This window comes from Salvelinus fontinalis, chromosome 4 (assembly GCF_029448725.1).
Source record: "Salvelinus fontinalis isolate EN_2023a chromosome 4, ASM2944872v1, whole genome shotgun sequence".
Lineage (NCBI taxonomy): Eukaryota > Metazoa > Chordata > Actinopteri > Salmoniformes > Salmonidae > Salvelinus > Salvelinus fontinalis.
Window position 1 is genome coordinate 22,170,484 of NC_074668.1, and position 15,652 is coordinate 22,186,135.

A 15,652-nucleotide genomic window follows, 5' to 3' on the forward strand; every position below is an offset into this window, starting at 1 on the left:
TTTCTTTTTGTAATCCGTGATTGTCTGTAGACCCTGCCACGTACGGCTCGTGTTTGAGCCGTTGAATTGCGACTCCACTTGGTCTCTATACTGACACTTTGCTTGTTTGATTGCCTTATGGAGGGAATAACTACACTGTTTGTATTGGGCCATATTTCCAGTCGCCTTGCCATGATTAAATGTAGTGGTACGTGCTTTCAGTTTTGCACAAATGCTGCCATCAATCCACGGTTTCTGATTAGGGAAGGTTAGGGAGGTTTCTGGTTAGGGAAAGTACAACCTCTCCTATACACTTCCTTATAAACTTGCTCACCGAGTCAGAGTATACGTCAATGTTATTTTCTGAGGCTACCCGGAACATATCCCAGTCCACGTAATCGAAGCAATCTTGAGCGTGGAATCTGATTGGTCAGACCAGCGTTGGTGTAACGGTCCTGACCTGTTTTATGTTGTTTTTTATGTGTTTATGGTCAGGGCATGTGTTTTGGGTGGGCAGTCTATGTTATCTGTTTCTATGTTGGTTTTGGGTGCCTGGTATGGCTCTTAATTAGAGGCAGGTGGTTTGCGTTTTCCTCTAATTAAGAGTCATATTTAGGTAGGGCGTTCTCACTGTTTGTTTGTGGGTGATTGTCTCCTGTGTCGTTGCATGTATTTACCATACAGGACTGTTTGGCTGTTCGTTTCGATGTCGTCTGTTTCCTGTTCGTGAGTTTACGTTTCAGTTATGTAAGTTTATGTTCAGGTTTCGTTCTACGTCGTTTTCTTGTTTTGTATTTTTGAAAGTGTTTTGTTTTTCGTGTTGCCATCAGCGTTATAAATAAAAAGATGGCTTATTTCCCTCAAGCTGCATTTTGGTCTGAAGATCCTTCTCTCCTCACCTCGTCCGAGGATGAGGAGAGAGAAAGCCTTTACAGTTGGATAGACCTAAGCACGGGCGCTTCCTGTTTTAGTTTCTGCCTATAGGAGGGGAGCAACAAGATGGAGTCACGGTCAGATTTGCCAAAAGGAGGGGCGGGGGAGGGCCTTGTATGCATCGCAGAAGTTAGAGTAGCAACGGTCGAGCGTGTTACTCGCTCGTGTAATGCAATCGATATGCTCATAGAATTTAGGTAGCCTTGTTCTCAATCTAGCTTTGTTAAAATCCCCACTACAATAAATGCAGCCTCGGGATTTATGGTTTCCAGTTTGCATAAAGTCGAGTGAAGTTCCTTGATGGCCGTCTTGGTATCCAATTGCAGGGGGATATACACGACTGTGACGATAACCGAGGAGAGTTCTCTTGGGAGATAATACTGTCAGCATTTGATTGTGAGGAATTTTACGTCAGGTGAACAAAAGGACTTGAGTTCTTGTATGTTGTTACAATTACACCATGAGTCGTTAATCATGAAACATATACCCCGCCCTTCTTACCGGAGAGATGTTTGCTTCTGTCAGCACGATGCACTGAAAATCCCGTTGGCTGTACAGACTCCGACAGCATGTCCCCAGCTAGCCATGTCTCCGTGAAACAGAGTATGTTACAATCCCGGATATGTCTTTGGAAAGCAACTCTTGCTCTGATTTCGTAGATTTTGTTAACTAGGGACTGGACATTAGCGAGTAATATACTCGGAAGCGGTGGGTGGTGTGCGCACATCCGAAGCCTCACTAAAAGACCGCTCCGGCACCCTCTCCTGCGTTTTGGGTCAGCCTCTGGAATCAGTTCAAATTCCCTGGGAGGTGCAGACAAAGGATCCGCTTTGGGAAAGTCGTATTCCTGGTCGTAGTGCTGGTAAGTTGACGTCTCTCTGATATCCAATAGTTCTTCCCAGCTGTATGTAATAACACTTAAGGTTTTCTGGGCTAATAATGTAAGAAATAACACATAAAAAAAAATACTGCATAGTTTTCTAAGGACTAGAAGCGAAGCTGCCATCTCTATCGGCGCCATCTTGTCAATCAGGCGCCGTCTTATACATTTCATCTCTCAATAGATCCCTCAGTGTTATTACGTCTGTGGAAACTTGAGCACTAATGTGGTACAGTAGATAGCAGGTTAAGTCTAAGGAGATGTAGGATCAGTCTGTGTAAATGATCAGGTTTGGTCTGGGCAGATATAGGGATGATAGATACTGGATATGGGTGGGTGTCAGAGATAGGCATCTCAGGGGGTTCTCTCTAGTTGCTAGGCAACAAACTTCCCCCATTTTACATTCCTTTTTCATGTCTTGATGTTGTCATCTCCAGTCACACTGTGGAGGAGGTGGGGATTATGCTATGATGCAAGTCTCATATACTGTAGATGTTATGGGTTGTTATCCAGGAAACTAGTATATCTCTGAGGGTGTAAGCAATCATCACACCTGTATTTCGACTCCAGTATTTTCTTTTTACCTGGTTCTGTTCAGGTCAATTTTACACGGGTCCAGCTCAATGTACTTCTTCTCCTCAAAGATGCGGTTAATGATGGGCTTCAGGACCTCATGAAGGTACAGCATCCCCACAGCCTGCCAGTGCACAATACCTCACATTTAGAAAACATCCATTCAAAGCTATTTTATATATATCCAGTCAGTTTACACAGCTAATGCCAATTATTCAGAACAACAATGGTTCTTAGATTTAAGTAATTCCCATGTCTTTAGGACTAGGCTATAGTGCTTTACTGTGAGACAGGTAAGAGCAAAGTGAGAATCCAGCTAACACGTTGGATTGACAGAGGGAGCATGCCCAGACAACATGATGAGAATTCCTACTCACCTTCATGAACTGTTCCATTGCCTTAGAAGCTAGAGAGTTGGACCGAAACAGGGTATTTGGATCCACTGTCAGAGAGATGCATTAAAGAGTAGAGTAATGTAGGCTATACATTTCAAGGACATCATATTTCTAAACCACTGTGTAGGAGGCCAAGAGGAGTAATAAACCAAATACTGATCTTGGTCAACTAGGGCTACTTCAATACTAGCGCTAATCTATTTTCAAAGAGGACTTCATTGACCCCATTTGCTACCGAAGTTACCTTTATCCTTGGAGGGAGGAACATTGATGTAGTCATAGTGATATGACCTATTGCCGGGCAAAATGGTTTATACTGAACAAAAATATAAAACGCAATGTAAAGATCCCAGAAATTTTCCATAAGCACAACAAGCTTACTTCTCTCAAATGTTGTGCACAAATTTGTTTACAGCCCTGTTAGTGAGCATTTCTCCTTTGCCAAGATAATCCATCCACCTGTCAGGTGTGGCATATCACTAAGCTGATTGAACAGCATGATCATTACACAGGTGTACCTTGTGCAGGGGACAATAATAAAAGGCCACTGTTTTGAGGGAGCGTGCAATTGGCATGCCGACTGCAGGAATGTCCACCAGAGTTGTTGCCAGAGACTTGATTGTTAATTTCTCTACCATAAGTCGCCTTCAACATAATTTGAGAATTTGGCAGTACGTCCAACCGACCTCACAACCGCAGAACACATGTAACCACGTCAGCCCAGGACCTCCACATCTGGCTTCTTCACCTGCGGGATTGTCTGAGACCATTCACCTGGACTGCTGATGAAAGTGTGGTATGCACAACCAAATCATTTCTGCACAAACTGTCAGCTCATCTGCGTGCTCGTTGTCCTCACCAGGGTCTTGACCTGACTGCAGTTTGGCATCGTAACTGACTTCAGTGGGGAAATGCTCACCTGGGAAAAGCCACTGGCACACAGGAGAAGTGTGCTCTTCACGGATGAATCCTGGTTTCAACTGTACCGGGCAGTTGGCAGACAGCGTATATGGCGTCGAGTAGTTTGCTGATGTCAACGTTGTGAACAGAGCGCCCCATGGTGGCGGTAGGGTTATGGTATCGGCAGGCATAAGCTACGAACAATGAACATAATTGCATTTTATCGATGGCAATTTGAATAGACAGAGATACCAAATCCTGAGCCCCATTGTCGTGCCATTCATCCGCCACCATCACCTCATGTTTCAGCATAATAATGCACACCCCCCATGTCGCAAGGATCTGTACACAATTCTTGGAAGCTGAATATGTCCCAGTTCTTCCATGGTCTACATACTCACCAGACATGTCACCCATTGAGCATGTTTGGGATGCTCTGGATCAATGTGTACGACAGTGTGTTCCAGTTCCCGCCAATATCCAGCTACTTCACACAGCCATTGTAGAGGAGTGGGACAACATTCCACAGGCCACAATCAACAGCCTGATCAACTCTATGTGAAGAAGATGTGTCGTGCTGCATGAGGCAAATGGTGGTCACACCAGATACTGACTGGTTTTCTGATCCAAGCCCCTACCTTTTTAAGGTATCTGTGACCAATAGATGAATATCTGTATTCCCAGTCATGTGAAATCCATTGATTAGGTCCTAATGAATTTAATTAAATGTACTGATTTTCTTATATGAACTGTAACTCAGTGATAGTAAAATCTTTGAAATTTTTGCATATTGCGTACATTTTTTTGATCAGTGTAGTTGTAGGCCAGAAGCTCATTTGTGAGAAGAGAAGAGCTGCCTGCTCTTTTATGATATTAAAAAGGATGTTAAAAGTTTGTTCCACCACACCCCTTCTTCAGCATAAATGAATTTCTAGTATTTTTTCTCACATTTCTTTCCCTCACATTTCTCTACTCCCCAATATCTATTTTGATCTTATGATCAACGAGCTCGCTTTTAGATCGTGTGGAGTTGCTATGGAAACTTTGCTTGTTATCACAAGCCACACTAACAGAAAGTGAAAAAAACTAAAAGAGCACAACTAAACTCCTTATGACTTAGCCTGGGGACCCGAGTGGAAACAGGAACATCATTAATGAACACCCAGAATTTGTCAAACAACTGTAAGGATGAATAATTGCAGGAGGTCTGATTAATATAAGGCTGCACCGCCCGCCCACACAGACAGACTGACCGTGGCTACTGCTGCCATTAGAGAGAGGGCGTCAAATCAGAGTTTAATACCAGCATTGCTTAGAGCCTCTGCAGGATACGCAGGAACAAGAGCAGGTGATCAACTGGGCTCTTTTTTAATCTGCCTAGCACATATACACTCAAAGATCCTTCCAACACTGTCCACTACCTTAACCTACACACTGTCTGGTTGTTCACAGCTGCAAGATCCTTCCATCACTGTCCACTACCTTAACCTACACAGTGTCTGGTTGTTCACAGCTGCAAGATCCTTCCATCACTGTACACTACCTTAACCTACACAGTGTCTGGTTGTTCACAGCTGCAAGATCCTTCCAACACTGTCCACTACCTTAACCTACACAGTGTCTGGTTGTTCACAGCTGTACATGGATTTGTTTCACTACATCCAAGAGACTTAGTGGTCATATAACCATGATTTTTGACAAGAGCATCTAGAAAAGCATTACTCTCAGGAATATGACTTTCCTGTCCTATGTTAAATTCCCCAGCCAGCCAGTATATCTTACAGGTGTGGTTGACCTCGCGGGTGTTGAGGTAGTCCAGAAAGGGCACCACCAGGCCCTGCCCCAGGTAGATCTTGACCAGGGTCATGGCCACGTCCTGCCGGCTCTCCACTGTGGTCACCTCCTCCAGCATGGTCAGGGGGCTGCCGTCCTCCACCTGGGGTGGGTCAGCGGGTGGAGACAGTCAGGGTCTATTAGCCAGGTGTTCATTTATGAGAGGAAGCTGGCTATGTGTCTGTCAGCCATAGGGCACAGTAGGCTCTATATACTGTATCAACTCTGTGGTGAAAGGATGTGGTATATTGTAAGAAATCTAAAGAAGTAAATCTATTTTCATAGAAAGGAATCACGCACCATGGCATCTGTCATTCTGCCCCTGAACAATATAGTTAACCCACTGTTCCCCGGTAGGCCGTCATTGTAAATAAGAATTTGTTCTTAACTGACTTGCCTAGTTAAATAAAGATTACATTTAAAATTAAAAATGGCATGAAAAATGTAATAGACTAGTGGTTGAACAAATCAGAAAAATATCCTGTAGAATTAGTTAATAACAATGGGTTATGTATGTGACAGCAGTGTGATGTTGACCTCAGCAGGAGAGATGACTGACTCCACCAGCAGGTCAATGAGAGGCTGGTAGTACATGGAGGGAAGAATACGGTCCTCCACCAGACGCACCTTCAGTCGCAGCGCACCCAGCTTACCTCTGTGGACAGCGAGAGCGAGAGGCCTCAGAGACACTACAGTCACGACACTCTTAATTAAACAATACTCACAAGAAGTTTGTGTAACGGCTGTCCTCGCTGACAGAAGGAAAGGACCAAAACGCAGAGTGGTGAGTGTTCATTATTTAATGAAAGTAAACAAAACACTTCAAATTACAAAACAACCAACAAATGTGACAAAACCGAAACATTCCTGTGTGGCACAAACACTGACACAGAAACAAACACCCACAAAACACACGTGAAACCCCGGCTGCCTTAGTATGATTCTCAATCAGGGACAACGATTGACAGCTGACTCTGATTGAGAATCATACCCGGCCGAACACAAACATCCAAACATAGAAAATCACACAGACAAACCCACCCAACTCACACCCTGACCAACTAAATTAATACAAGACAAAGGAAAACAGGTCAGGAACGTGACATAAACCCTCCCCCCCCCCCTTAAGGTGCGAACTCCGGGCGCACCAGCATAAAGTCTAGGGGAGGGTCTGGGTGGGCGTCTGTCCACGGTGGCGGCTCTGGCGCTGGTCGTGGTCCCCATCCCACCATAGTCAACCCCCCCTTCCGTGGCCTCCTCCCAATGGCCACCCTCCATATAAACCCCATAGTATTAAAGGGCAGCACTGGACTAAGGGGCAGCTCCAGACTGAGGGGCAGCACCGGACTGAGGGGCGGATCCTGGCTGGCTGGCTCTGGCGGATCCTGGCTGGCTGGCTCTGGCGGATCCTGGCTGGCTGGCGGATCCTGGCTGGACGGCTCTGGCGGATCCTGGCTGGACGCCTCTGGCGGGTCCTGGCTGGACGCCTCTGGCGGGTCCTGGCTGGACGCCTCTGGCGGGTCCTGGCTGGACGCCTCTGGCGGGTCCTGGCTGGACGCCTCTGGCGGGTCCTGGCTGGACGCCTCTGGCGGGTCCTGGCTGGACGCCTCTGGCGGGTCCTGGCTGGACGGCTCTGGCGGGTCCTGGCTGGACGGCTCTGGCGGGTCCTGGCTGGACGGCTCTGGCGGGTCCTGGCTGGACGGCTCTGGCGGGTCCTGGCTGGACGGCTCTGGCGGGTCCTGGCTGGACGGCTCTGGCTGGTCCTGGCTGGACGGCTCTGGCTGGTCCTGTCTGGCGGAAGGCTCTAGCGGCTCCTGTCTGGCAGGCGGCTTTGAAGGCTCAGTACAGACGGGCAGCTCTGACGGCTCGGGACAGACAGACAGCGCTGGGCATGCAGGCAGCTCAGACAGCGCTGGGCAGGCAGACAGTTCAGACAGCGCTGGGCAGGCAGACAGTTCAGACACTGGCTGCGCTGGAGAGGAGGAAAGCTCTGACAGCGCTGGACAGGTGGGAGCAACTGGAGAGAGAGCCTGGTGCGGGGGGCTGCCACCGGAGGACTGGTACTTGGAGGTGGCACCGGAAAAACCGGACCGTGAAGGAGGACACGCGCTCTTGAGCACCGAGCCTGCCCAACCTTACCAGGTTGAATGGTCCCCGTAGCCCTGCCAGTGCGGCGAGGTGGAATAGCCCGCACTGGGTTATGCTGGCGAACAGGGGACACCATTTGTAAGGCTGGTGCCATGTACACCGGCCCGAGGAGACGCACTGGAGGCCAGATGCGTTGGGCCGGCTTCATGACACTCGGCTCGATGCCCAACCTAGCCCGGCCATGCCCAGTCCTAGCCTGGACTAAGCACGCGTACTGGGGACACCGTGCACTTTACCGCATAACACGGTATCTGACCAGTACGACGCCCTCTCACTCCACGGTAAGCACGGGGAGTAGACTCAGGTATCCTACCCGGATTTGCCACACTCCGCGTCTGCCCCCCCCAAGAAATCTTTGGGTCTGACTCTCGGGCTTCCGTGCTAGCCGCGTACCTTCATACCGCCGGTTCCTCTCTCCGGTTGCCTCCGCTCTCCTCGCTGCCTCCAGCTGTTCCCATGGGAGGCGATCCTTTCCAGCCAGGATCTCCTCCCATGTGTAGCAACCCTTGCCGTCCAAGACATCTTCCCATGTCCATTCCTGTGTCTGTCTCTGCTGCTGTCGCTGCCTCTCTCCACTCCGCTTGGTCCTTTGGTGGTGGGTGTTTCTGTAACGGCCGTCTAAGTCGTCCTCCTCCTCAGACGAGGAGAGGCGAGAAGGATCAGAGGACCAATACGCAGCGTGGTAATTTTCCATAATGAATTTAATCAAAACAAAACAATACACTATACAAAATAACAAAAGAACATACCGTCACAGTCCTAGCTGGTGCAGACCACAAACACAGAGACAGGAAACAACCACCCACAATCCCCAACACAAAACAAGCCACCTATATATGATTCTCAATCAGGGAAAACGATTGACAGCTGTCTCTGATTGAGAACCATATCAGGCTGAACATAGAAACAGACGAACTAGACACACAACATAGAATTCCCACCCAGCTCACGTCCTGACCAACACTAAACAAGCAAAACACATAAGAACTCTGGTCAGGACGTTACAGTTTGCTTAGCACAAGAATGTTATAGGACAGGTAGTGCTGAGCATTACCAAGGGAATGTGCCCACACTATATTAGGTTTGGTGGCTTGATGTGCAACAACCACCCTGTAATGGTTATTTTTTATAGTTTCCTGTCCCCTAACATATTGGGAATGACAGGCCTCCCTTCTGATAATACCGTTTCATTCCTTCCCAAACAAGCACTCCCTAAAGCTGTGACTCACTCCCTAATGACTCTCTCTCTGTGTGTGTGTGTGTGTGTGTGTGTGTGTGTGTGTGTGTGTGTGTGCGTGCGTGCGTGCGTGCGTGCGTGCGTGCCACGATTGACGCTAGTATTTTTTTTTTTTTTACTATTTTCGTTTTCAGCGTGCGTGCGTGTGTGCGAAATACTAACGTCAATCGTGGCACGCACGCACGCACGCACGCACACACACACACACACACACACACACACACACACTCACACACTCACACACTCACACACTCACACACACACACACAAAAAAAACGAAAATAGTAAAAAAACTGAAATAAAAAACCATCTCGGACAGGATACCAGACAAACAACTGACGTCAATCGTGGCCTCTGGCATTAGAGGGGGACCAATATGTCCTCAAGTCATACTTAAGGTCACAAGCGACATTTAAGATGAAGAAATATACATAAAAATACACCCCCCCTCTCTCTCTTACACACACAAACCGATACACATCCACACAACCACACTAACACCCACACACTCCTTACCCAGCATCATCCTCATTGTTTCCCAGGGGCAGCAGACGAAACCAACCCTGTACCTGAGGTGTCTTGTGCAGGCAAGCAAAAGGGATTTCCACCTGAACATGAAAACAATAACCAATACATCATACACTAAACTGAAAAGGTATTATACCACCAAAAATACATATTTGTATTTGTAAAAGTATGAATCATTCTATATAGTAGAAATAAGTATAACGTGTCCTCACAGATTAACATAAGTATGAGGGATTGGACTTTAGGAACATAACCACTTCACCTTTCCCAGGAAGTCATTTTTGCCCACCATGTCCCAGTCCCAGACCTCCACTGTGACAGTCCCTCCCTCAGACAGCTCCTCTGTCTCAAGCTCCAACTCCAGGGTCTCACCCCAGTGTGGGTAACGTGTCTTTTTAATGATCTGACAGACAAACACAGAAGAAAAATATTTCATATACTATTTAACATAATCAGTCTTTGTCTCCGCTAAAGTTGGTGATTCATTCAGACATGTATACGTTATCCAGCTCATGTCCCTCCTCACCGAAGTCTCTGCACTGTGGTTATTGAAGAGGATTCTGGCAAAGGGATCAGAGGTTCCAGAAATGTCTCTTGGTGCCAAGTCTCTAAGAGGTCAACAAACAGAAACACATTAGTACATGAGCAACCCCTGACCTTTTACAGGGTGCTGGAATTATTCAACGAGTGGGGTGATATGTGCATATATCATTCTCCTACATTATCCTACATATCTAAAGATGAAAGAACTTTGAGGGCCTGTGTAGTTGTAATAGTGAGATAGTAAGTGTAGTGATATAGTAAGTGTGGTGAGATAATGAGATAGTAAGTGTAGTGAGATAGTAAGGATAGTGAGATAGTAAGTGTAGTGAGATAGTAAGTGTGGAGAGATAATGAAATAGTAAGTGTAGTGAGATAGTAAGGATAGTGAGATAGTAAGTGTAGTGAGATAATGAGATAGCAAGTGTGGTGAGATAGTAAGTGTAGTGAGTTGTGTAGAGACAGTGTAGTGAGATAGTAAGTATAGCGTGGTAGTGAGATATTAAGTGTAGCGTCAGAAAGTTAGTAAGGATAGTGAGATAAGTGCAGAGAGTGAGATAGTAAGGGTAGTGAGATATTAAATGTAGTAAGATAGTAAGTGTGGTGAGATCGTAAGTGTAGTGAGATAGTGACATAGTATGTGTAGAGACTGTGAGATAGGGAGATAAAGTGTAGTGAGAGGGTAAGTGTAGTGAGACAGTGGGATTAGTGAGTGAGTGTAGTGAGATAGTGACTAGTGAGATAAAGAGATAGTAAGTGTAGTGAAATAGTAAGTGTAGTGAGAAAGTAGGTGTAGTGAGATAGTGACTAGTGAGATAAAGAGATAGTGAGTGTAGTGAGAGTGAGAAAGTAAGTGTAGTGAGAAAGTATAGTGAGGTAGTGGGTGTAGTGAGACAGTGAGATAGTAAGTGTAGTGAGAAAGTGCCGGGAGATAGTTAGTGTAGTGAAAAAGTATGTGTAGAGACTGTGAGATAGGGAGATAAAGTGTAAGGAGACAGTAATTGTAGTGAGATAATGAGATAGTAAGTATAGTGAAATAGTAAGTGTATTGAGAAAGTAAGGGTGGTGAGATAATGAAATAGTAAGTGTAGTGAGAGAGTAAGGATAGTGAGATAGTAAGTGTAGTGAAATAGTAAGTGTAGTGAGAAAGTAAGTGCAGTGATATAGTGAGTGTAGTGAGAAAGTAAGTGTAGTGAGATAGTGAGTGTAGTGAGAGTGAGTGTAGTGAGACATTGAGATAGTAAGTGTAATGAGAAAGTGTAGTGAGATAGTGGGTGTAGTGAAAAAGTGTGTGTAGAGACTGTGAGATAGGAATATAAAGTGTAGTGAGACAGTAAGTGTAGTGAGAATGAAATAGTAAGTATAGTGCAATAGTAAGTGTATTGAGAAAGTAAGTGTGGTGAGATAATGAAATAGTAAGTGTAGTGAGATAGTAAGGATAGTGAGATAGTAAGTGTAGTGAGATAGTAAGTGTAGTGAGATAATGAGATAGTAAGTGTGGTGAGATAGTAAGTGTAGTGAGTTGTGTAGAGACAGTGTAGTCAGATAGTACGTTTAGCGTGGTAGTGAGATATTAAGTGTAGTGTCAGAAAGTTAGTAAGGATAGTGAGATAAGTGTAGAGAGTGAGATAGTAAGGGTAGTGAGATATTAAATGTAGTATGATAGAAAGTGCGGTGAGATCGTACGTGTAGTGAGATAGTGAAATAGTATGTGTAGAGACTGTGAGATAGGGAGATAAAGTGTAGTGAGAGGGTAAGTGTAGTGAGACAGTGGGATTAGTGAGAGAGTGTAGTGAGATAGTGACTAGTGAGATAAAGAGATAGTGAGTGTAGTAAAATAGTAAGTGTAGTGAGAACGTGAGTGTAGTGAGATTGAGATTGAGATAGTGAGATAGTGAGTATAGTGGGATAGTGAAATGGTAAGTGTAGTGAGACAGTGAGATTAGTGAGAGTGTAGTGAGATAGTGAGTAGTGAGATAAAGAGATAGTAAGTGTAGTGAAATAGTAAGTGCCGTGAGAAAGTGAGTGTAGTGAGATTGAGATAGTGAGTATAGTGAGATAGTGAGTATAGTGGGATAGTGAGATGGTAAGTGTAGTGAGACAGTAAGATACTGAGCGTAGGTAGATAGTGAATGTAGTGAGATAATGAGTGTAGTGGGATCGTGAGTGTTGTGAGAAAGTAAGTGTATTGAGATAATTAGTGTAGTGAGATGGTAAGTGTAGTGAGATAGTAAGTGTAGTGAGAGTGAGACAGTAAGTGTAGTGAGACAGTGAGATTCAAATAACCAACTCATCATCCAGCTTTGATTATTTGATCCAGCTGTGTAGTGCTAGGGCAAAAAACTAACTGTGCAACCAAGGGGGGAGAGGGGGGGGGGGGTGCTAGGACCGAGGCAAGGGAGCACCAGACATAAAATCTACTGTTTGATACTATGTTTTCCATGCAGTGCTCTGCTTCCAAGAGAGAAAACAAAGTTGCTTCATCCCCTAATCTCAATTCTCAGGAACTCTATGCACTATGCACCCTCTGTGCAGAGGTTAGCTGGAAGACTTCAGTGGAAAAATGTTAGGATTTCTTAGTAGAAAATACATAAACTGAACCCCTCATTTTAAACGTATGGCAGTGCTGAGAGAAGGCCAGATCTAGTTGGAAGCCCTCCTTCAGAGGGTATTGAGTATGTTGCCAATGATTGCATAAAGCCTTCAGAAACAGCCAAGCTGGATGGCGGCCATGCTCACAGTGGTCAGTCTCCATCCTGTCACTGAAGCCCTCTCAGGGACCTCTCTGCCTCTCATTTCTTATGGATGTCTCTGTGGCACGTTCCTTTTGCTAAATGAAATTAGCTTATCCTCCTCAAAATCTGCTTTCTGTAACTCTTTGGCTTTGGTGTCTGCTGGCACTTCAACAGGCAGGTAAACACAATATCCTCTAGGACTTGTATTTACTTTAAGAATAAAGGCGACAGCAATAACATTGATTGCTGAGCATTGCAGATATTGTGAATTCATCCACAACACATTAGTCACTGTATGATGATCTGTCAAAGAGGATGAGCATTTTGCCAATCTTTTGAGATTGAAGAAGCAGTTATACATTTCAACACGAGACCATAACAGCTTAAAGTCGCATCAATTAACCAATAAAGTATGTGTCTTACCTGGCCTCTATGAAATGGCATCGTAGTCCTATACCTTTGGCATCTTTGAGAAGCTCCAGACCAAAATGGATCTCCCCCTGCACCTCCTCATCTGGGTCCACCCGGGTCAGATTCAGCCAGTTATCCAGCCCTGGACACAGGGGACATTACAACACATACAGTGCCTTCAGAAAGTGTTCACACCATTTTACTTTTTCCACATTCTGTTGTGTTAAATTGAGATTTTTTTGTCACTTGCCTACACACAATACCCCAAAATGTCAAAATGAAAATTCAGGTATAAATCATAGTTTGCCATTGCAGCCACCAACACAAATCTCACCAAAGCGACTAGAATTACTATAGAGAGCAACGTGTATGACCAATTTACTCATCATGAAACATTTCATAAAAATAGACAAAGCATAGCAATGGAAAGACACAGATCTTGTGATTTCAGACAACATTTCAGATTTTCTAAGCGTTTTACAGCGAAAACACAATAAATCGATAAGTTAGCATACCACATGTGCAAACGTCACCCCAGCATGAATTCAAGCCAAAGAGAGCGATATCGTTATCATCGCCAAAAGATATACATTTTTTCACTAACCTTTTCAGAATTCTTCCGATGACACTCCTGTAACATCATATTACAACATACATATATTGTTTGTTCGAAAATGTGCATATTTAGCCATAAAAAACAGTGGTTATACAATGAAAATAGTAGCAAATCAAGCCTGAACATGTCGGACGCCATCTTTCATAGTGATCTAGTTTAATCGAAAGCTAATTTAATCGAAAGCTAATCATATACTTGACTAAAAAATACAGGGTTGACAGGAATCGAAAGACAAATTAGTTCTTAATGCAATCGCTGATTTACATTTCTAAAATTATCCTTACTGTGCAATACAGGGTTCGCCAAGCGAAGCTATAGCAAACAAAATGGCGGATTATGCGTTTAAAATATTTTGACAGAACAACGATTTATCATATTAAATATTTCTTACTATGAGGTGATTTTCCATCAGATTCTTGGGCAATGCATCCTTTCTTGGGTCTAATCTTCTTTTGGTCGAAAGATGTCCTCTGTCCGTCGAAATGACCACTAACGTTTGACCGGGACCCAGAAACGTGCCCGGTGCTTGAAAGTGCATAACAAAGCAATGCCTCAAAATCGCACTAAACGGATCTAAATTGCTATAAAACGGTTCAGATTAACTACGTTATGATGTTTCTAACTCCTATATCGAATTAAATTACAGACAGATACATTTCACGTTGATAACCGAGCCTCTGAAAATGGCATCCCGAGGTCCTCTTCTGCGTAATGGAAAGAGTCGAAAGGGGGGCTACCCTCACTCCTTCGCTTTTTATAACCTCTGAGAGCTACGCAGAAAGCCCATTCCACTTCTCATTGGTTACTGACATCCAGGGGAAGGCGGGTGCAGTTCATGTCGTTCCATAGGATATACAGAGACTTTCAAAACTGATCTGAAATCAGAGCTTCGCTCTCAGACCATCGCAGTACCTGTCATGGATTTCGCTGTAGAAAGAGTTCTGGGTCACCCACAGACAAAATTCCAACGGCTATAGAAACTAGAGAGTGTTTTCTATCCAATATAATTAATAATATGCATATTGTACGATCAAGAATTGAGCACGAGGCAGTTTAATTTGGTGACACCCAGAAATAAAAAATGCTAATTGCGCCACCTATTGGCAAAAGGTTTTAAGAACAAATTCTTATTTACAATGACAGCCTAGGAACAGTGGATTAACTGCCTTGTTTAGGGGCAGAACAACAGATGTTAACCTTGTCCACTAGGCTAACTGCCACTCTTACCACTAGGCTAACTATCTCATCTCTGTACACAACACATAAACTCAGCAAAAAAAGAAACGTCCCTTTTTCAGGACCCTGTCTTTCAAAGATAATTCGTAAAAATCCAAATAACTTCACAGATCTTCATTGTAAAGGGTTTAAACACACCATGCTTTTTCAATGAACCATAAACAATTAATTAACATGCACCTGTGGAATGGTCGTTAAGACACTAACAGCTTACAGACGGTAGGCAATTAAGGTCACAGTTATGAAAACTTAGGACACTAAAGAGGCCTTTCTACTGACTGCTCATCTGCGTAAACGTGCCTTAGGCATGCTGCAAAGGTGGCATGAGGACTGCAGATGTGGCCAGGGCAATAAATTGCAATGTTCATACTGTGAGTCGCCTAAGACAGCGCTACAGGGAGACAGGACGGACAGCTGATCGTCCTCGCAGTGGCAGACCACGTGTAACAACACCTGCACAGGATCGGTACATCCGAACATCACACCTGCGGGACAGGTACAGAATGGCAACAACAACTGCCTGAGTTACACAAGGAATGCACAATCCCTCCATCAGCGCTCAGACTGTCCGCAATAGGCTGAGAGATGCTGGACTGAGGGCTTGTAGGCCTGTTGTTAGGCTGGTCCCCCCCAGACATCACCAACAACAAATTTGCCTATGGGCACAAACCCACCGTCGCTGGACCAGACAGGACTGGCAAAAAGTGC

At 44.8% G+C, this 15,652-nt stretch overlaps 1 protein-coding gene across 1 annotated transcript in view; it reads right to left on the bottom strand.

The window, feature by feature from the left end:
- Positions 1–15,652, bottom strand: part of LOC129853342 (rasGAP-activating-like protein 1) — a 37,442-nt gene that overhangs the window by 14,796 nt on the left and 6,994 nt on the right. The window contains exons 5-12 of the mRNA XM_055919283.1: positions 13,105–13,234; positions 9,933–10,014; positions 9,669–9,809; positions 9,395–9,486; positions 6,031–6,148; positions 5,443–5,596; positions 2,743–2,807; positions 2,377–2,489 (exon numbers count right to left, since the gene is read on the bottom strand). Of these exons, the coding sequence (XP_055775258.1) occupies positions 2,377–2,489; positions 2,743–2,807; positions 5,443–5,596; positions 6,031–6,148; positions 9,395–9,486; positions 9,669–9,809; positions 9,933–10,014; positions 13,105–13,234 (895 nt within the window). The remainder of the gene's footprint in view (positions 1–2,376; positions 2,490–2,742; positions 2,808–5,442; positions 5,597–6,030; positions 6,149–9,394; positions 9,487–9,668; positions 9,810–9,932; positions 10,015–13,104; positions 13,235–15,652) is intronic.